Source organism: Lepus europaeus, chromosome 11 (genome assembly GCF_033115175.1).
Source record: "Lepus europaeus isolate LE1 chromosome 11, mLepTim1.pri, whole genome shotgun sequence".
NCBI lineage: Eukaryota > Metazoa > Chordata > Mammalia > Lagomorpha > Leporidae > Lepus > Lepus europaeus.
Window position 1 is genome coordinate 73,056,377 of NC_084837.1, and position 22,786 is coordinate 73,079,162.

Sequence of the window (22,786 nt, forward strand, 5' to 3'; positions counted from 1 at the left end):
GAGCTGCGTCAATCTGAAGCCAGGAGCCAGGAGCTTCTTCCGGGTCTCCCACATGGGTGCAGGGGCCCAAGGACTTGGGCCATCTTCTATTGCTTTCCCAGGCCATAGCAGAGAGCGGGATTGGAAGAGGAGCAGCCGGGACTAGAACCGGCGCCAACATGGGATGCTGATGCTTCAGGCCAGGGCTTTAACTGGCTGTGCCACAGCGTCAGCCCCTGAAATAACAATTTTTTTTTTTTTTTTTGACAGGCAGAGTGGTGGACAGTGAGAGAGAGAGAGAGAGAGAGAGAAAGGTCTTCCTTTACTGTTGGTTCACCCTCCAATGGCCGCTATGGCCGGTGCACCACGCTGATCCGAAGCCAGGAGCCAGGTGCTTCTCCTGGTCTCCCATGTGGGTGCAGGGCCCAAGCACTTGGGCCATCCTCCACTGCACTCCCGGGCCACAGCAGAGAGCTGGACTGGAAGAGGAGCAACCGGGACAGAATCCGGCACTCCGACCGGGACTAGAACCCGGTGTGCTGGCGCTGCAGGCGGAGGATTAGATTAGCCTATTGAGCCGCGGCTCCGGCCTGAAATAACTACTTTCAATAACCACTTTCAAATCTTGAGGCTATCATTCACATTAATGATACAAGGGACTTTCAGAATGGCAAAGCAAAATTTCAAGTTAGAAAGGTAGTAAAGGGGCTAGGGCTGTGGCACGGTAGGTTAAACTTCCACCTGCAGCACTGGCATCCCATATGGTGGTCAGTTCAAATCTTGGATGCCTCACTTCTGATCCAGGTCCCTGCTAGTGATCTGGGAAAGCAGTGGAAGACTGTCCAAGTGCCTGGGCCCCTGCATCCATGAGGGAGATCTGGAAGAAGCATCTGGCTTTGGATGGGCCCAGCTCCAGCCATCGCGGCCGTTTGGGGAGTGAAACAGCAGATGGGAAGACCTCTCTTTCTGTCTCTCCCTCTCTCTCTCTCTAACTCTGCCTCTCAAATAAATAAATACATCTTGAAAAAAAGAAAGAAAGAAAGGTAGGCATGGATTTGGCATGGCATAGCAGGTTAAGCTGCTGCCTACAACACCGACATCCCATGTGGACAGAGGTTCAAGTCCCAGCTGCTCCACTTTCATTATAGCTCTCTGCTTGGAAAATCTCACTGAACAGCCCAAGTGCTTGATCTCCCTGCACCCACATGAGAGATCTGGATGAAGCTCCTGCTTCCTTGCTTTATCTTGGCCCAGTCCTGGTTGTTGAGGCCATTGGGGGAATGAACCAGCAGATGGAGGATCTCTTTGTCTCTGTCTCTCCCTATCTGCAGCTCTGCCTTTCAATAAATAAATCTTCAAAAAAAAAAAAAAAAGGCATGGGAGTTAGCTTATTTAACTGTGCACTAATGAATGATGGCTCTGAAGAAAGCATCCTTAGGCAATTTCTTCTTGGTGGGAACATTATACAGCATTTTCAAAATGAGATGGTAGGGGACAATGCTGTGTCGTGGTAGGCTAAGCCTCCACCTGCAGCACCCACATGCCATATAAACACCAGTTGGTGTCCCGGCTGTTCCATTTCTGATCCAGCTCTCTGCTTATGGTCTGGGAAAGCAGCGGCAGATAGCCCAAGTGCTTGGGCCCCTGAACCGCATTGGAAACCCAGAAGACACTCTTGGCTTCAGATCAGCTCAGCTCTGGTCATTGTGGCCACTTGAAGAGTGAACCAGAGGATGGAAGACCTCTCTCTCTCTCTCTCTGTCTCTTCCTCTCTCTGTCTGTAACTCTACCTCTCCAATAAGTAAATAAATAAAATCTCTTAAAAAATAAAATAAAATGAAGGCCGGCGCCATGGCTTAATAGGCTAATCCTCCGCCTTGCAGCGCCGGCACACCGGGTTCTAGTCCCGGCTGGGGCGCCTGACTCTATCCCGATTGCCCCTCTTCCAGGCCAGCTCTCTGCTATGGCCCGGGAAGGCAGTGGAGGATGGCCCAAGTCCTTGGGCCCTGCACCCGCAAGGGAGACCAGGAGAAGCACCTGGCTCCTGGCTTCGGATCAGCGAGATGCGCCGTCCGCAGAGGCCATTGGAGGGTGAACCAACGGCAAAAAGGAAGACCTTCCTCTCTGTCTCTCTCTCTCACTATCCACTCTGCCTGTCAAAAAAAAAAAATTACTTTAAAAAAAATAATAAAATAAAATGAGATGGCTACAATGTCACTAGGGAATACAATTTTACAGGATCACCAGTCCATATGTGGTCTAATGTTGATGGAAACATTCTTAAGTGCACATGCTTGTATAAGAATAATTCAAAAAGTTCATGGAAAATGGAATTAAAAGGTAAGTTTATTTTGGAATACAAAACTGAAATTTCTGCATTGTTTTTTCATAATATACATTTTCCCTGAATTCTGAATACTCTTTGAATTTTTTTTTTTTAAAGGAAAGACTTACTGTTGAGCGAGAGGGCGAGAGTGTGAGAGAGAGAGGGATCAGGAGAGACAGAGCACGGGTGCTGCAAGCAGTCCTGTGATGCATTTGCTGGGGGGCAGGGAAGTAGGAGCAGCAGATCCCATTAGGGTGGGGGTGCAGCTGACCCCTGTGGTTGAGCCATGGGGCTTAGAACCAAAGCTTACTGTGTAAGGTGGCCACGGGGGCCAGATCCTAAGATGGCGTCCGGAGCGTAGATGGTGCCAAAGATAAGATGGCACCATCTTACTAACATTCCCCTCTTTTGTTTTTTACAAAGCAAGAGTTGTATGGGATTACATCAGCCCCCAAAGTCCAAGATGGGTGGCAGGATGATGAACTGTTTTTAGAGCTACTTCCTGCTGACATGAGGGCGACACGATACTCTCTGTTGGCATGGGGCAATGTCTCAAGCCGCTGTTTCCTAGGTGGGGAGCCTAGGAATATACTGTAGCAGCATTTGGCTGACCACCTGGTTGGTGAAGGCTTTGGTTCATTCCATTATCACCTCCTGTAAACACTCGGGATTTGAAAGGCCAGTGTATGTAAATGGAGCTCACAGAGTGTTTTGTGGTGTGTGTTTTGTGACTGGCAGAAATCCAGGATCCCAAAGCAGCTTAGATTCCCAAAGGGAAAGTAAAATCGATGAGAGAACCTTGAACTTTTTTAACAGTACATTAATTTCCTAGTTTATTCACCAAATAGAATTAAATGCAATTCATGAGCAGCCTCAATTGTCATATTAGAATGATCCTGGAAGTATGGAATGGAATCCCAGATAGAGTATAAGCCTGGAAATTTGCACTCACAATCTACTTAAGCCAGTGGTTCTCAAAAGTGAGCACATGTTAGGAATGCCAAGCGTGTTCGATAAAATGGATTGTTATCCTCATTTGCAGATTTCTGAATGAGTAGGTCTGAGGCAGGACCCAAGAATGTACATTTCTCACAAGTTCCCAGCAGATCAACCACCAGCACAATCAACCAACATTTTCAGAGAGCAACATAAAGCGTCAAACTGTTCTGGAAAGATCTGTAAAGATTAACTTAGCCTATCAAAACCACTGTGGGATCAGCGCCTCAAGAACCTTAAAATGAGATCTAACAAAAATGGTACAATGAGAAGAAGTATGACAGGTGAGGTTTCCCCTTCTGGGCACACACAGCAGGGAGACAACAGTGTCAGTGTGTGTAAAAAGGGAGATATGCCAAGAGAATGAAGGTGATGAGCTTGAGAAAGCAAAGTGTCGAAACACAAGTATTAGCATGCACCACGCCTGCTAGAAGATGGGCTGTAATGGATACAACCACCATGACTTTTCTGATCCCCAGAGAAGTTTTCTCTGCTCTGGGGAAAGAAAGAATGTCATAGGACCTCACCAAAGCCTGCTGAAACCTTCACATGTCCATCCATATCCTGCTCTGATTCCATGATGACCAAGGAAACCACTGATAATCAGATGACAGGAGCCTGGATGGCAGACACAGGCATCACAGACACGAGAATAAGATGACACTTATCGCAGGTGAATAATCTGACTTCTGGTTTATAGCTACTTCCCATAGGGTTTTCCTTTGTCTCATCTTTTATCAAGTATCTGATCAACCCTGCATTTACTATGACTATCAGTTTCTGGACTTGAGAGATTAGCTGTCTAACCTCTGGTGATTCAATCCAAAAGCTACCCCATCAGTCCTGTGATACATACACAGAATTACTGAAACAGGCACACTTAAAGCCTGCAATTCTCACACCCTTACCTTTGCCACAAAATAATCCCACATACTAAGTTCAGGAGGAATAAACTTTTCTTTGTAAGATGGTCTTTCTGCAGGCACTGGTGGTGGGGTGGCATCTTTCACAGGCCTTCCAGGGACCAGCATTCGCATGTTAAATCTTCTCCGGTGTTTATCTATGTCTTCAGAAGGAACAGGAGGTGCTGAACAAAGACAAAACAGCAGCACTGACTTTCCTTTACTTAATTCATGGTTCTTGTCATCCTACTCTTGCCACGTTTTAGCCTAGGCTAAATGATCTGTTTGTGCCTCCAAACTTTTCTAGTCCCTCATCAGTTTTTCAGAAGTCACAACACAGACAGGGGTGGACAGCTCGCTGTGCCATGGGCTTTGTGCAGCAGAGAACAAGGATTAAAGTAACTATATAAAATGTAGCAAATAAATGTGACCTGCAGTGAGTGTTAAAGAGAGTGAATGAGATTATTCTGACCATGCATCTTAAGAAAGATTCACTGTGTAGGATATAAGGTTGGACTTCACAGAAGGGCGAGGCCCCACAGGAACAGGGGAGAGGAGGCAGACACAAATGTCCAAAGGAGGTCTGAGTAAACGAGGAGAGAAGCATGCTTGTTGGACAGCAGTCAGGAAGGGCAGAACAAGGACACAGTCTACAGTTGGCTCTTTGGGCAATTCTCCTCCTCTCTGGGCTAGTCACCTGATAAAGGATGGTTTGTTTAATCAATCTGAGAGGAAAGTGGAAGATGAAAATAGGAAAGGCCTGAGCTAGTAAGGTGCTTGGCAAAAACTAGACAAAGGGCTAATATGAGGGCACAAAAAGATTCAGGAACTAATTAGATGTGGAGGGACCAGAAAGTAGACGCCACCCTGCTTCTTTCCTAAGCATCCCCACTGTAGAAAATCATCATTTTATCTTGACTTCTCCCACATCTGATACATCTCATCAACAAATCATCTACTCTAACGCCAACTCACATTCAGAACGTCAATACTTTTCACTCTGCCCATGACTGCCACTCTAGGCTAAACCACAATTATCTTTTGTTAATCTTGTAAAAATTGAGGTGAAATGTATATAAAGTAAACAGCCATTTTTTATTTATTTATTTTTAAAAACTTATTTATTTATTTGAAAGTCAGAGTTAGAAAGAGAGACCGAAATCTTCCATACAATGGTTCATTTCCCAGATGGCTGCAACAGCCAGGGCTGGGCCAGGTTGAAGCCAGGAGCTAGGAGCTTCTAGGTCTCCCACGTGGGTGCACGGGCCCAAGCACTTGGGTCATCTGCTGCTGCTTTCCCGAGCGCATTAGCTCGATCAGCAGTGGAGCAGCCAGGACTTGAACTGGCACTCACATGAGATGCTGGCATCACAGGCGGCGGCTATACCCATTACGCCACAAAGCCGGCCTCAAACTTAGTCATTTTAAAGTGTGCAATTCAGTGTCATGTAGTACATTTACACTATCACATGACCACTTCTCTCTAGGTCCAACATTCTATGGAAATTGCTTGCCCATTAAGTAATCACTCTATTCCTTCCTTCCCCATACTCCAGTCTGCTTCCTGTCTCTATGGGTTTACCTGTTCTGGAAGCTTCCAATAATTGGAATTATAGAATATGTGCTTTTCTTTCTTTTTCTTTCTTTCTTTTTTTTTTTTTTTTTTTGGACAGGCAGAGTTAGACAGTAAGAGAGAGAAAGACAGAGAGAAAGGTATTCCTTTCCATTGGTTCACCCCCCAAATGGCCGCTACGGCCGGCGCACTGCGCCGATCCGAAGCCAGGAGCCAGGTGCTTCTCCTGGTCTCCCATGCAGGTGCAGGGCCCAAGCACTTGGGCCATCCTCCACTGCCTTCCCGGGTCACAGCAGAGAGCTGGACTGGAAGAGGAGCAACTGGGACAGAATCCGGCTCCCCAACCGAGACTAGAACCTGGGGTGCTGGCGCCACAGGCAGAGGATTAGCCAAGTGAGCCACGGCGCCGGCCTAACACAGTATCAGTACTTCATTACTTTTTCTGGCTCGGCAACACTTTGTTGTATGTATATATTACATTTTCTCCTCTTTGAAAGTAACCCACAATCATCTTTTAAGTGGATTTTACATTAATCCCCCTGCCCTCAATCCAAGTGCCCAACTATTCTTTTAGTTGTTGTTAACAGTCTGTTCTCCACAAAGCAGCTAGCATGCATTTTTTGAAAATCTAAGGATTCTATCACTTCTCTGCTTAAAATATTCTGAGTTCCCTATCATTTTCTAGAACAATGCAAGCTTTCTTATGATCCATGAAACCCTGAACGGCCTTGTCCTACAACACTGCCCCTGTTCACGAAAGCACTTCCTGAAAAAGCCCAAGTCTGTTCCTACTCAGGACCTCTGTGTTCTCTGCTGTCTGCTTGCAATGCTCTGGTCCCAGATATCTGCATGGTGTCATTCCTGACTTCCCCGGGGCTCTGCTCAAAATGCTGCCCAAGACGTATCTTCTGACCATGGTGACTAGACTGGCACCAGCCCCATTCCCTCATCACTGTCTTGCCACTCTCTCTGCTCTATGTTATCATGGTTCTTATCATACCTACTGTGTGCCTACCTCCACAAGATGTAAGCTTCATGAAAGCAATGCATTTGCCTTGTTCATTCCTGTATCTCCAAAGCCTGGAACACTACCTAGTATGTGGCAGGTATTAAGTAAATGTAATGAATGTGGACATGAATACAAACTAAAGAATTTAAGCATGGATAACCTTCAAGGACAGAATTATCATAAACAAAAATAACAGAAAATTCAGTGGAAGCTGGTGAGATCACCTCCCTCACTGTGACTCAGGAACTCATCCCAGGATTCGGGTCACCTCCTTCCTGAACAATGTCTCCTCACTTACCTTCACCTTTCCCCTGTTTTCATCCTCTTCAAACATGTCTACTTTGCCAACTTCAAAAATGTTACTTCCATAAAAATAAAAGTAACAAACTATATGCTTTCCTAATATGAGTTAAGTTATTCACAATCCTAAAAAAATGTTTAAATATCACTGGTTTTCAAAATAAAATTTCTCAAAACATTAAAATAAAAACCCTTCTTCAACACTGGAAATTATTTACATTTACATATAGTACTGGTGTCAAACTCATCTTACCTGAAATATTTTCTGATTGTCTTCGAGGTTTAACAACAAGTTTCACGCCCCCTCCAAAAACAGCAGCCCACATTCGATTATTTAATGGGTGGGCTGCAAGTCGGAACAACTCATTGGAAGAATTAGTGGCAAGAGCATGTATCAATAAACTCAAGTAAACAGCAACAACAGCTTCACATAACAAAATATTCAGTTTTGGCTGGTCTTCATCTTGAGCTGAACTCAAGAGATTAATAAGTGAGCTCACACCTGTAAGAGCATACAATATCATAAGAAGTATGTCAGCATAAAGCCCCAAAAGGAAAAAACATCAGACCTGGCCATTCCTAAGTCTAAGTGTATTTTCTACAAAATAAATATTTCCATAATCTGAGTAACAAAATAATGATAGGAATGGATTATAACTTATAGAGTAAGAATCCATTATTCTATACCAACATAATAAATGACCAAATAAGTAAATAAAAAAGAGACTTTCCTTATAATGGGATTTCAAGTAGTAAGCAGAAGGAATGACAGAATTAGAATATCACTATCTGGTAACCACACAGTAATACCTTTGGGCAAGAATCATCACTAGATATTAAACTCCTAAAAAACTTTACTAATTGATTTGACAGGTAGAGAGACAGACAAATAGAGCGCCCGTCTATTAGTTCACTCCCCAACTGTCTGCAATAGCCCGGACTGGTCCAGGCCACAGGAACCTAATCCAGGTCTCCCATGTGGGTGGTAGGGACCCAACTACTTGAGCCATACTATCCCAGGGTCTGGAGTAGCAGGAAGCTGGAGTGGGGAGCCAGAGCCAGGTAACAAACCTAGGTACTCCCAAGGGACACAGCAAGCACCTTAACAACTAGATTAAATACCACCCCCTGGATGCTAAAATTTGGTATTTTACACAGCCTCAAACTAGCTCTTTAAGAGATACTGATAAATTATAAAGGAAAAAAATTGTCACTTTACAAAGGGGAGACCTGGCAGAACTACCTTACTAAATGATCAAAGTTAATAGCACAAGTACTGACATCATGTGCCCATCTTTTTTGTGGGATCCCCCGAAAAATACATAACCTGAATTTAATATTAGGGAAAAAAAATCAGAAAAGCAAAAACTGAGACATGCTTTTAAAAAAAAAAAAAAAAGGGCCAGTATTCTTCAAAAGTGTCAGTCTTTTTATAAAAGAGAAAAAAAGGGGAGATTTTACTTCTTATTAGAAGACACTATTAAAGATGTTAGAAGTAATTGGCACATGCATCATAAGGACATTAGTGGGACAACTGGCAAAATTTTCAAAAGGTTGATATATTAGAGAACAATATTGTGTCAGTTAAAATGTTAATATGTTAAATTTGGTAACTGTGCTGTGGTTACATAAGAGGATGTTTGTTTTAGGAAATGCAAGCATTTTGATGAAAAAGTATGTTATTCGGCAACTTACTCCCAAATATCTCAAAAAAATATGCAGATACACACACACATTAAATGAGAGAGAAAAAGAATAAGTGATAAAGCAAGTATGATAAAATGTTACTACTTGGAAACTCTAGGCGAAGGTTATATAAAAATTCTTAGTACTATTTTTGCAAGCCTGAAATTATTTCAAAATGAAAGCAATATGTTTCTAAAAGCCAAGCTAAAGTTAATTTTAAATACATACTTGGGGTATGAAATAATGTAGTGAATGAGAAATAAAGCTCAACAGAGAAGGAGAAGGACTGACAGCACGACATATGGTCGCTGCTATCCTAATACATAAGTTTACACTCTTGGGAGTAATGGTATTTTCTCTGATGAATTAGTAAAAATATGTCTGTGGGGCCGGCACTGTGGCATAGTAAAGTCACCGCCTGCAGTGTTGGCATCCCATGTGGGTGCCGGTTCCAGTACTGGCTACTCCACTTCTGATCCAGCTCTCTGCTATGGCCTGGGAAAGCAGTAGGAAATGGCCCCAGTCCTTGGGCCCCTGCACCCGCATGCGAGACCCAGAAGAAGCTCCTGGCTCCTGGCTCCTGGCTTTGGATCAGCACAGCCAATTGGAGAGTGAACCAATAGAGGGAAGACCTCTCTCTCTCTGCCTCTCCTTCCCATTCTGTGTAAGTCTGTCTTTCAAATAAACAAACAAGTAAATAAATTGAATGAATGAATGAATAAATAAATAAATATGTCTGTGAGTTTGTTAAGATTCTAACTCAGAATGTTTAAGGATAAGGAAGATGGAGTGTTCCCCTGATATAGGGTGATGCTAAGACCTTCCTTGGATGCTGGTCAACACAGCTGATTTGTGAAGCCTTAACTGTCTGTCTCCAGACAATACTCAGCACTTTAGAACCCCTAATCCACAGGAGAAAACAGCATCAAAAACAAACATGGGAAGAGCCATTCAACAAGTCCACAAAGAGCGATAATCAGGAAACTGACCAGCAGATTTTTAAAAATGAATTGCCAAGTAAAACACTGGAAATAAAAAAATAAAACCACACAATCAACCAGACAAAAATACACAAATTCTCACCAGGCCATTGAGCAGGAGATGAATTTGGTGTTGCATGTTCTTCAATGCTTTCTGTTCTTAGTCTTCGACGGTCACTTAAAAGAAGTCCTTGGTAAGCCATTCCCGTAAACTGATTTCCTTCTGTCTGACTGCTAAAACAAATAGCTTCAGTTACTTACCACCTTAACAGAGGCAATAAGCAAAGGTACTTGATACATATCATGTTTTGATAATCATTATTAAGAAACACCAAAATTCTTAAAACTGAATTCACTGTTCTAATAAAAATTTATTTTATAAAGTCATTGGATTTAGTTACATTTATTGATCCTTTTTAAGAACAAAATACTAAACTTAACTATGTTAGGCAGATGACATTCAGTCTTTCCATCTTTCCACATGTCCATACGTTAAAATATTTTATGGTTTACACAGGCTTTTTAAGTCTGGATAAGGAGATTCCTGTTGGTCTAGGGCACTGAAGACAGAACGTTTCAGGGTACTAGTTTGCTGCATTTCTTAGCTCTCCACAGTTGTGCAAACTTAACGTTGAAATAAAATATGAGCTAAAATCTAAATAATCATATTTTAGAATTCCCTAACCCTAAAGCCAAATGTTCTTAATCATTTACTTCCCTCTTCATAATGGCTATCTTTGTGGAATGGAGAAAATACAAAAGCAGAAAGTAAAGCTGAGTTAAAGTTTTGAGTGTAAATCAAATCCTCAAGCCTGGATATTACATACTAAAAACGATATATCCAAATTCTCATTTGGTGCCATTTTAACCAGTGACTGATATCAAACAAGTTATCTTTCATCATTTAGATTACCATGCCAACTCAATAAGCTTTTTTTCTCCTTATCTGCATTTCTAAATCTCTGGAGCTATTTAGACATGGCCTAACTAGGACAAAGTCAGAGTTCAGGCCATTGTAAGAGAGTAATCCCTTATCTGATATCAAAAGTTTGCACAAACATTTGCTAAATACATTTAATATCAATTTCACACAATATTTCTATATCAAACTTTTTACTTACTGATATAATTAATTCATTTAAATCTGGGTCATCTTTTCAAGAAGTTAGTAAGTTTCTTACTACTTACATTAGTTATTGAAAATGCAAAGTATATATAGTATATAAAGGTAATTTTATACTTAGAAAAGTTCAAACCATTATTGTTAGTTGATATCACTTTCCAAAGACTTTAACAGCATATATAAATGGATAAGTAAAATTTATTTTAAGAATTCGAATTTAGGAATCTATAGGGGTACTTCAGAAAATCTGGAAATGAAATTAAAAGACCAGTTTAGGGCAGGCATCTGACATAAGGGTTAGGATGTCACTTGGTATGTCTCCATCCCATCCTGGAGTGTTTCTGTTCAAGTCCCAGCTCTGCTCAGGATTGAGGCTCAAATAGTTGGGTCCCTGCCACCCAAATGGGAGAACTGTATGGAGTTCCCAGCACCAGAGCAGTTGCAGACAGAACCAGTAGGTAGGAAATTTGTCTGTTTCTAAGTTTTTAAAAATTTCAAGATCACTTTATCTTGCTGCAAAAGATTTTAAAATCCATAATTTTTCCATAATATGCATTTTCCACAAGTTTTTTGACAACTGTGATATGCATGGATTTCAAGTTTTTTGCCCAAAAATTCATTTTCCATGAACTTTTCAAAGTCCCTAGATACTTTTTATATTTTAAAAAAATCTTTCAACTGTGAAAACTAGTTAGGTAAACAGGAGCTAATCCAATGCAAAAGAAATAGTTCCCAAGGAAGAAAAATAAGGAAATTTTATATTATAAATAATTTTGGACACTAAACTCTTTTTTCTTAAAAATGAAGAAGGATGGTAATGAGGATCATTTATATTTGTCATGTTCTATATTTCTCTCATTACTAGGCAACAACTAAACTGTTTTATTTCTGATTATATCTTTCCTATTGAAATATACATGGCAGTCATATTTGGGGCTTTTTCAGTTAACTAGGAAAGAGCACCTTAATGAAACTCTGGAACAGTTGAATGTCTTTGCTGTATTAATACTATTTGGGGTGATTTTTTTTACCTGTAGCTATGACTGTCACATAATGCTTGGTAAATTGATGCAGAAAGGGATGCTGCTAGTGAATGAAGTGTGTGCACCTAAAACCAAAACAGCCACAATTACATTTTGCACTAACATTTCTACACAACAGTCATATTTTAAGAATCAGAAAACACCCAGGAAACTAGCAATATCATAAATAAGACTCAGTCCTAAATAAGACTACTAACTCTGCTTTAAGCCTTCTAAAATCATTCTCATCCACCTTTCTATGCACACTCACTGCAAAGCTGACTGTTCAGACACAAATTTTTCAAACCTTTACTTAACGCGAGCCTGCCATTTACCAGGCTATGAGCAAAGTACTGATGTTACTGGGATGTCCTGGCTACCAACTATCAGCTTAAATACTAACATGTCAAAAAAAAAAAAAAAAAAAAAAGGACCAAAGAACCAAAGTAAGCACAAGATTTTCAGTTTTTATTTAAGCTTCTCTTATAATATTCTTAATGAAAATAAAGAGTTGAGCTTAACAGTAAGAATGAATTAAATTTGTTTAGTAAATATATCAATCACTGTGTGAAATGGCTGATTTTCCAGAAAGCAAATAATTAACTTAGTACTCATATGTAGGGCACAGTCATAGAATGCTTCATTTAGAAAGTTTAAAAATTATCCATATAATATAAAAACCACAACCTGACATCCAGGCTGAATTTGAGACTCACAAAAATCTTAAAATTTGAAGTTTCATTACTCTTTGAAAGCCTGACCCAAATTTCAAGGAACTGGGAGCTTTTGCTTAAAATTAATATGCGTTTTAATCACTTTTCTACATGTCCAAATTCATCTAGTAATTTAAGTAATCTGTGCTAAAATACTCACAGCAATTAATTCGCTATGCACAAGAAGTCTCTACTAGATTCATGTGAATAGAATATTATGGGTCCTTCAGAAAAATACTACCAGAGATGAAGCACACTTGTTAAATCAAAGAGAACAAAATTAAAATATTGGGATCTGAAGCCCCATCAACCACAGAAGTGGGAAAAGCACCACACAAGTACACTTAGGCTGGCACAGTACTCTCCAGGTCTTGCCAAGCTCCTTAGCATTTCTTGGGAAGTATCATTTTTTAAGTTCTCAGCATCGGATTGCAGGTTTAATTTCGGGTAAATTCTGCTAAACTCTGATTGTCCCTACTGCATAGCTTCTAATAAATATAATCACCAAGGGACCAGAAATAAGGATACTTTATCTAGGATCATTTCTGATCAATTATGATTCTCTCCCAGGAACTCTGCAACTTATATTTTCACATTATCTTGGCATGTAAACAGTCATAAATATTCCCAACATAATGGTTTATTTAAGAGAAACGAAGATCTAAAGGAATAAATACAGTCTAGAAAAGACACCTTTTCAGAACTGTGAAGGATGCTTACTGTTAAATTGCATTCACTGGACAAACAGTCTTCTGTTAATTGAGAATGAGAAGGTAGCATGTAAGAGCACATGAAATATTCCCTCTAAATTCCAACTGAAAGGCAGTTATACTTATTTACCTCCTCAGTGTGTATAGTATCAAATAATCATAAACTTCACATTACCTTTACATCTTCGATATTGGGATGAGGTGGTGTTTTCATCTGAACAATAGTATAAAGTATATCATGGATGTGATTATTTAAGTACAATACAGGATTAGCTATGACTGTTTTTGTCGAAGCAATACTTGCTGAAAGCAGAGGTAGGGTGGTAGGCAATGGTAGTGGAGACTGAAGCTGTTTTACTGTAGTTTCCTGTAGGTGATAATGAATTATTTTTTTCAAAGTGATTAAAATGAAGGGGGAAAAAACCCAATAGTTATCTGTTAAAAATACTGGTGACAACACACTTGTATAAACACAGTATCGTCAGTTTCTTGTTCACATGTTCTACTGAAATTTATTGAGCAGTCAGTAAGTGCCAGGTGCTATGCTAGATGCAAAAGACAGAGATGACAGCCATGCTTTCAAGCTTGTAAGCCCACTCCTAATTATTAGAACTTGAAACTGAGAAGACCCACATAGAATGTAAGCTTCTGTCTCCTTGAATAAGGGGCTGAATATTTTTATATTAACTAGTAAAATGAGTTTTATAGCTATAAACTATTGAAATCAAAAGTGATTCATACCTGTTGTGATTCTTGCAGCAAAAACTTGAGTTCCATTCTTACTGAGGCCAGACCACCACCCTGGGCCCCATGAAGGCTGCAGTAACTAAGAAACACTCTGAGGAGATCTTGGTTTTTCTGCAGCCACAGCTTTCGTCTCTCTGCATGTTCACGTTTAGCCTGTAGCCTCCGCCTTTCTATCTGATGGCGCTCGTAGGAACCAATATCTGGTTTGTCCACCATTTCTTCCTGGTCCAGAAGCTCACTCTCTGCCTTCGAGTATGTTTTACTGGAATATTCTTTAATAACTGATTCATGATTACATATCTCATGCAGGGCAGCAATTTCCTTTTCAAGCCAGTTATAGAGCTGAAACCTGAGTTTTCCTCCATCTACTTCATAACCCGTGGCCAACGTTCTTAGTTCCGTCATAAGGATCTTTAAACAAGCCCTGAATTTTAGTTGTTCGGCAATCACATCAACTTCAGCATCACCTTCGAGACAGTCCTCCTCCTGAGGAGTCAACTCCACAGCAGCATCTGAAGCCTTCTCATCTTCCTGAGTATCTTTTCCCCTGGCATCTGTGCTTTTCATTACTAAACCCACAGCATCTTCTTCCTCTTCTTCTAAGGCACTGTCATGATCTTCTCCCCAGTCAAGATTAAGAGGTTCCTCATCAACTTTTACAATCGGCTGACTCCAGTCAAAGTGTGATGAAGTGACCTGTGACCACTCAGTGCTAGAACTTTCATTGCCATCACTCACAGTTTTTGATTCTGAAGGGACATCACCCAACTCTTTGGACATTAAGTCAGGCTGATCTTTTTTTGCAGGTAAAGAAGATGTTTTGGTTACTTTTGGAATTTTGGAAAGTACCTCTAAGGCTAAAACAGGGCATCCAACTTTAAAATGAGCATTTGCAGTGGTAAAGAACAATTTTCTTTCTATGAGGTTAATTTTATCAACAAAGTTTTTCTCAGTTTTGAGACCTAAGGTTGCCAAAGTTCCTTCAGGGGAGGCAAGGTTTCTTCGGATAAGCAAAGGATGAGTTCGAAGGTAGTTGTAAAAGCTAAACACCGTTGGATTACAAGATTTGATGATAGCTATAGGAATCAAATAGATAAAAACCACAAGGTTGTTAATTTGTATTTACATTACAAAATAATAAAATTCATCAGTATTTCCTCAAAATAAAAGACATGAAAATATTAATCTATAATAGGTTAAACTATGGCACATCCAATCATTTATACAACTGAAATCACAAGAATTTCCCTCCAGGCCATAGAATGCTGTCCATCACTATGGGGTGCTATGCAGGATATATAATGTTAAAAAAAAAAATACAGAAAACAGATACAGTACACTGCCTTTTATCTTAGAAAGTGCAGTGGGGATATAAACACACACACACAAACACACACATCTGCTTATTATCATATTTTTTAAATGGAAGAAAACACTCACACACACACAAACTAACTGGCTCCCTAAAAAAGGAGACAAGAATAGGCAGATAGATTTCTTTAAAAATACTTGGTCTTGTATACTTTATTTCAAAATTATGTCAACATTTTATATAATCTTAAGAGAAAATTAAATTTTAAAAAATACTTCACAAAAAAACAAAAGCAGAATTAAACAAATGAATCTGAGTATCAAGTTGGTATCACAACCATACACAGATGAACTATAAAAAGCAACTTTTAAAAAATTAATCTGACTGTGCATACTTACCAGGACATACCTTAAAAACAAAAAAGCTTAACCTGTTCTTAGACATCATGTGGTCATGAAAATTATTTCAAGTATTAATCTGAAACCATTACATGCATATAAAACAACAAATTAGTATGCTAATGCTAATGAGAATCTAAGCCTTTCCTTATGAGACATACATTTGAAATCTAGGAAGAAAGAACCCTATCATGCACATTTGAATCCAATCAGTGTAAAAGCCTAAACTCTCAAGGGTAAAAAATATTCCCTAGGGGGAGGAGAGACCTTCACTTTGATTATGGCCTTGTCTAAATAAGGTTGGAGTTTGTGAACTCAAGAGGCTTCCATAGCCTTGGGCAACTCATGACAAGAGCCTCAGGTGATTACTGATGTCATAAATAAGAGTGTCGATTGTTAAATCAACAACGGGAGTCACTGTGCACTTACTCCTCATGTAGGATCTCTGTCCTTCATGTGTTGTACTATGAGAATTAACAGTAAAACTAGTATTCAAACGGTACTTTATACTTTGTGTGTCTGTGTGGGTGCAAACTGTTGAGATCTTTACTTAGTAGAAACTAAATTGATCTTCTGCATATAAAGATAATTAAAAATTAATTTAATGAAGAATGGGATGGGAGAGGGAATAGGAGATGGGATGGTTTGCAGGTGGGAGGGTGGTTATGGGGGGAAAAATCTGCTATAATCCAAAAGTTGTACTTCCAAAATTTGTATTTATTAAATAAAAGTTTAAAAAAAAAAAAGAAACTACTAAAATATTCCCTAGGGGCTGGCGCTGTGGTGTGGTGGGTAAAGCCATTGTCTGCAGTGCCAGCATCCCAGATAGGCACCAGTCCGAGTTCTAGCTGCTCTAGTTCGAATCCAGTTTTCTGCTATGGCCTGAGAAAGCAGTGGAAGATGGCCCAAGTGCTTGTGTCCCTGCACCAGCATGGGAGACCCAAAAGAAGCTCCTGGCTTCAACAGCTCCAGCTGTTGCAGCCATCTGGGGAGAGAACCAGTGGGTGGAATACCCACCCCCCGCCTCTGCTTCTCTGTATCTCTGCCTTTCAAATAAATGAATTAAAAAAATCTTACAAAAAAAACACTATCCTTCCACACTATGTATATATAATTTATGTATGTGTGTGTGTGTATATATATATATATATATATTCCCTAGTACCATTCATTGAAACCGTCTAGGATCAATGATTCAATCAGTAACAGTGAGGATTCTCATGCCCAGACTGAAGTCTCTAAATATTATTCCCCACTAAATAGAAGCAGAGTTATTTGGAGGACTTATGATTTCCAGGTCTGGGGCAGGAAATGTACAAGATGAGCCTGCATTGTTTTGCCTTCCCAGAAAGCATGGAAAATTGAGTATTATGGAATAATGCTAAACAGTGGAGAATCTGAGATTCTATTAAAAACTGACAATGATTCAAACACAAATCTATTTTAATTTGTGAGTTCAAAATAAATTTTTAAAAATTTATTTGAAAGGCAGTGTTACCAGCAGGTGGGGGGAGGGAGCAGATCTCCCATCTGCTAGTTCACTCCCCAAACGGCCACGATGGTCAGAGTTGGGCCAGGCCTAAGCCAGGAACTGGGAGCTTCTTGTGGATCTCCCAGGTGAGTGACACAGGCCACACACTTGGGCCATCCTCTACTGCTTTCCTAGGCCATTAGCAGGAAGCCTGATGCAAAGTAAAACAGCCAGGTCTCAAACTGGCACCCATATGGGATGCTGGCATCACAGATGGCAGCTTAACCCACTACACCAAAATGCCAGCCCCTCAAAATAATCTTTTTTTTTTAAATTATTTTACAGGTAGAGTTATAGACAGTGAGAGAGAGAGACAGAGACAAAGGTCTTCCTTCCTTTGGTTCACTCCCCTAATGGCCACTACGGCTGGCGCTGCACCAATCTGAAGCCAGGAGCCAGGTGCTTCTTCCTGGTCTTCCATGCAAGTGCAGGGGCCCAAGGACCTAGGTCATCCTCCACTGACTCCCAGGGCGACAGCAGAGAGCTGGACTGGAAGAGGAGCGACTGGGACTAGAATCCAGCACCCATATGGGATGCTGGCGCCACAGGTGGAGGATCTTTATTTTTTTTTTAAATTATTTATTTATTTATTTGACAGGTAGAGTTGTAGACAGTGAGAGAGAGAGAGACAGACAGAAAGGTCTTCCCTCCGCTTGTTCACTCTCCAAATGGCCACTATGGCCGGCGCTGTACCCATCCAAAGCCAGGAGCCAGGAGGAGGATTAACCAAGTGAGCCACGGCACCAACCCCAAAATAATCTTTTAAAAAAGCTATTGACAGCTTTATGGGGTGTACTTTCATGCATGTACACCATATGTAAGAGGAATCTTCAAAAAACTCACAGAAAATGCATATTGTAAAAAATTTTCAAATAAACTGATCTTTTAATTGCATTTTCCACAAACCCTCTGAGGCTCCCCCATTTATGTAAAATGTAACAAGAATCACACTTCTCTAACTGTTTTCAATTAATAATAAAGCATTAACACATTAATCTACCTCATTTTTGAATGGTGCACTATTTCTATACTAGAATTTATTTAGCTATTCTATTGATAAATACTTAAAAATATTCTCTCTTTTATTATTATTGCAAATGGTGCTGCTAAATACCCTCCAGGTGCTTTTTTAAAAAATGGACATGTGATTATGTGGGAAGAGCTGGAGAATGCAGCAAACATCCAAAATGCTTGTTTAATACACATGACATTAGAGTAATAGTGATTCTGTCTTATATATTGAGTGTATGAAGGTTTCCTACTACTGCTGAAATTATGTTAAAATGTTAAATTCAGTCACAAATAAGAATCCTTTAGTCACACAAGAAATTTTCTCCTAGGTGAAAAATCATCGGGTAATTATTTTTTGTTATTTTAATCTAAGTGAACATTAGTCAAAAATTGTCTCCCTTTAACAAAGAGAAAGAAACCACAAGGTCCCCTACCTTGGTGTTCCTCATCCTCCTTTGGTGTTTGCTCCAGTAACGTATCCAAGGCCCGCGTGTAATCCTTCATTACCCAATAGGCAAGACTACGCAGGAAAGGATCAGGATGTAATCTTTTGCAGTTGAATCCTGAGCCATCCTTCTGGCAACCCAAAACCTTCTGATTCAAGATAGATATATAAGTAGAAGAAGTCTCAAATTCTGATTCATATAAGCGGGCAATAACCATGGCTAGCTGAATATCTTCCATTTTTTCAAGACATACCTGCAAATTTAAATATAAGTACTTATATAGTGATATCTAATATCCTACTAATATCATCACATTACCTACCACTTGAATTCTCACAGTGGGAAGAGGAAGATTGGGACTGTTGAAGATAGTTACATGATTATTTCTTTTATTTATTTATTTATTTGACAGGTAGAGTTAGACAGTGAGAGAGAGAGACAGAGAGAAAGATCTCCCTTCCGTTGGTTCATTCCCCAAATGGCCACAACGGCCAGAGTTGCCCCAATCCGAAGCCAGGTGCCAGGTGCTTCCTCCTGGTCTCCCATGGTGCAGGGGTCCAAGCATTTGGGCCACTCTCCACAGCCTTCCCAGGCCACAGCAGAGAGCTGGACTGGAAGGGGAGCAACCGGGATTAGAACTTGGCGTCCATATGGAATGCTGGCACCGCAGGTGGAGGATTAACCAAGTGAGCCAAGCGCCAGCCCCACATGATTATTTCATAGTAGATTAATACCAAGAAGAGGTAGGAACTAGAACTATCTTTTTTAAAAAAAATATTTATTTATTTGAAAGAGTTACAAAGAGGGGGGGGGGAGAGAGAGAGAGAGAGAGAGAGAGAGAGAGCGCGAACGCGAGCTTCCATCTGTTGGTTCACTCCCCAAATGGCTGCAATGGCCAATGCTGGGCCAGTTTGAAGCCAGGAGCTTCTTACAGGTGTCCCATGTGGGTACAGGGGCCCAAGGATTCAGGCCATCTTCCACTGCCTTCCCAGGCACATTAGCAGGGAGCTAGATAGGAAGTGGAGCCCAACAGGATGCCAGCACTGCAGCAGGCAGCTTAACCTGCCACGCCACAGTGCCAGCCCCTAGAACTTAACTATCTTCTAGCCTATAGAGATCATTTATGCAATAAGCATGAAATGAAGTATGTCAATGACATCTGAGACTTAGTTCAATTTAAATAACAATTTTTAAATTAAATACCACGTACGACATTTGAATTTAAGTATCAGTTCCTCTTAATTTCCAACATATTTTCATATAATAAACATAAGTATTACTAGTTCTAAAGGACCTTCTATCCACATAACAAGTCAGTAACACAAAAGAAAGCTAGATATGCTAGTCTTATTCTCTAGGTGCCTATAATCAGATAGAAGTACTGCTTTTGAGACTTAGGTCATTTGTAAACACTTCTCATCTTTACTCAAATATGATTGAACTTCAAAGAGTTCATAGTAATGGAATTCAAAGATAAGTTTACTAAGGTACAAAAACAATTTGAAATCTATGCATAGAAAGGATCCTCAAAACAATCATGAAAAATACATATCATGAAAATACCATGCCTGGATTTCAAGCTCATCTTGCACAATAAATTTATCTTTTAATTTAATTTTCTCATGAACTTTGGAAGCAAACTCATACATTCTAAGCCAAACTTCCCACTTAAAAATTCAAAAAATTTTTATTTTAAAAAACTCATATGTCTGAGATTACTGTGAAGATGACTAATTTAAACTTAAAGTACTTTGTTCGTTGGGTACTTCCTATTTCTTCTATTATAGATTATTTCTATTTTTCCTTTACCTTTCTGGACTGTTCATGACAGAAAAAATCTAAGAAGATGATATTTTAAACAAACAGAAGGATTTCTTTTTTTTTTTTTTTTTTTTTTGACAGGCAGAGTGGACAGTGAGAGAGAGAGACAGAGAGAAAAGTCTTCCTTTTTGCCGTTGGTTCACCCTCCAATGGCCACCGCGGTAGCGCGCTGCGGCCGGCGCACCGCGCTGATCCGATGGCAGGAGCCAGGTGCTTCTCCTGGTCTCCCATGGGGTGCAGGGCCCAAGAACTTGGGCCATCCTCCACTGCACTCCCTGGCCACAGCAGAGAGCTGGCCTGGAAGAGGGGCAACCGGGACAGGATCGGTGCCCCGACCGGGACTAGAACCCGGTGTGCCGGTGCCGCAAGGCGGAGGATTAGCCTAGTGAGCCGCGGCACCGGCCCAAACAGAAGGATTTCTAATTACTCTCAGTTGCCAGGATTTCATAAAGATACTTCAAACCATTTGTGAAAAAATGAAATAAAAAACTACATTTATTTTGGTCATTACAAAAACCCTCTGGGGGGCCAGCACCGTGGTGCAGTAGGTAAATCCCCCGCCTGCGGCGCTGGCATCCCATATGGGGAGCCAGTTCTAGTCCCAGCTGCTCCTCTTCCAATCCAGCTCTTTGCTGTGACCTGGGATAGCAGTGGAGGATGGCCCAAGTGCTTGGGCCTCTACACCCACATTGGAGACTGGGAAGAAGCACCTGGCTCCTCGCTTTGAACTGGTGTAGCTCCAGCCACTGCAGCCATTTGGGGAGTGAACCAACGGAAGGAAGACCTTTCTCTCTCTTTCTCTGCCTGTTACTCTATCTCTCAAATAAATAAATAAATAAAATTTTAAAAATCCTCTGAAATCAAATACACAAAGGGTCTTACAGTTTATGGAAAATTAGTACTATGGAAAAACTGCATGTATTTCAAAAAAATTTGTACCAAAATCTACATCTTCATATATCAAAAACTACAAAGTTTTATCTCCTCACTTTCATTTTCCAGTATCTACAATTATGTTACAAAATAGCACATTGCAATTTCAAACTAAAATTCTATAAATTTCACTTATAAGGAAAAGAACATAAAACATCTGCCTCTTTATACAGTATAAGGAGGTTGTGACCTATGTGTTTTAGTTTAGAATCACAAATTGGCCAGGAAGAAGACATTTAAACCATTTTCCATAATTCTTTTCATATATTTTATATATTGCCTGATAATTCAATATGCCATATATAATATTATGCTTCTCCTCTGAATTAATTAAATTTTTTAAAGATTTATTTATTTATTTGAAAGTCAGAGTTACATAGAGAAGAGGAGGCAGAGAGAGAGAGAGAGAGGTCTTCCATCCATTGGTTCACTCCCAAATTGATGGCTGGAGCTGCACCATTCCGAAGCCAGGAGCCAGGAGCCAGGAGCTTCTTCAAGATCTCCCACACGGGTGCAGGGGCCCAAGCACTTGGGCCATCCTCTACTGCCTTCCCAGGCCACAGCAGAGAGCTAGATCTGAAGCAGAGCAGCCGGTACTCTAACCGGCACCCATATATGATGCCGGCACAGCTTTACCCACTTTGCCACAGCACCAGCCCCTGAATTAATTAAAATTTCATTTATCATATTGCCACTATTTTATGTTCAGCAATCTCTGTAGTTATTCTCCAACCTTATAACTTTATGACAAAAAAAATCCCAATCTTCTCACTTAGCCATTGGGGAGTGAATGAGCAGATGAAAGATCTGTCTCTCCCTCTCTGTAACTCTCTTTCATAATACATAATATATACATAAATAAATCTTTTTTTAAAAAAAATCCCAATCTTCTCTACAGCCTTTTCAGGTTTCACATTTAGCACAAGTATTTCACAGCATGCTTTCTCATTTATACCTCGATGGCATCTTTCAATGAACCAGCCAACAAGAAAAAAGCAGCAGATTGTTCAAAGCGTTGCTTTCCAAGTAAAGAAAAAGCATTTTTCAAAGCAGCTTTACGCCACCTATCCTCATTAAAGTTGTGGCTGAAAAATGTCGTCATTTTTTCATCATGCTGTGACCTGCAACAAGAGCACAATCACTGTGGATTCTGCCAAATTTAGAAAGACTTTAATCCCATACAGAATGTGTGCACACATCCACCTAACACAACGGGTAACTTCTGTGACAGGTACAGGTTTCAAACACTTCATTTCTTCAAGGAGGAA

General features: G+C 40.3%; 1 protein-coding gene across 6 annotated transcripts in view; it reads right to left on the bottom strand.

Moving 5' to 3' along the window:
• The window catches only part of DMXL2 (Dmx like 2), a 162,828-nt gene that overhangs the window by 21,444 nt on the left and 118,598 nt on the right, over positions 1 to 22,786 (bottom strand). For 3 of the 6 annotated variants that reach the window (XM_062205915.1, XM_062205913.1, XM_062205916.1), the window contains 8 exons: positions 22,474 to 22,639; positions 18,753 to 19,017; positions 14,061 to 15,142; positions 13,495 to 13,686; positions 11,906 to 11,982; positions 9,855 to 9,982; positions 7,339 to 7,587; positions 4,210 to 4,388 (listed from right to left, as the gene is read on the bottom strand). In XM_062205915.1, coding sequence (XP_062061899.1) covers positions 4,210 to 4,388; positions 7,339 to 7,587; positions 9,855 to 9,982; positions 11,906 to 11,982; positions 13,495 to 13,686; positions 14,061 to 15,142; positions 18,753 to 19,017; positions 22,474 to 22,639 — 2,338 coding nt within the window. Of the gene's footprint in view, positions 1 to 4,209; positions 4,389 to 7,338; positions 7,588 to 9,854; positions 9,986 to 11,905; positions 11,983 to 13,494; positions 13,687 to 14,060; positions 15,143 to 18,752; positions 19,018 to 22,473; positions 22,640 to 22,786 lie in introns of all 6 variants that reach the window. The other 3 variants (XM_062205914.1, XM_062205912.1, XM_062205917.1) reach the window with 1 other exon arrangement.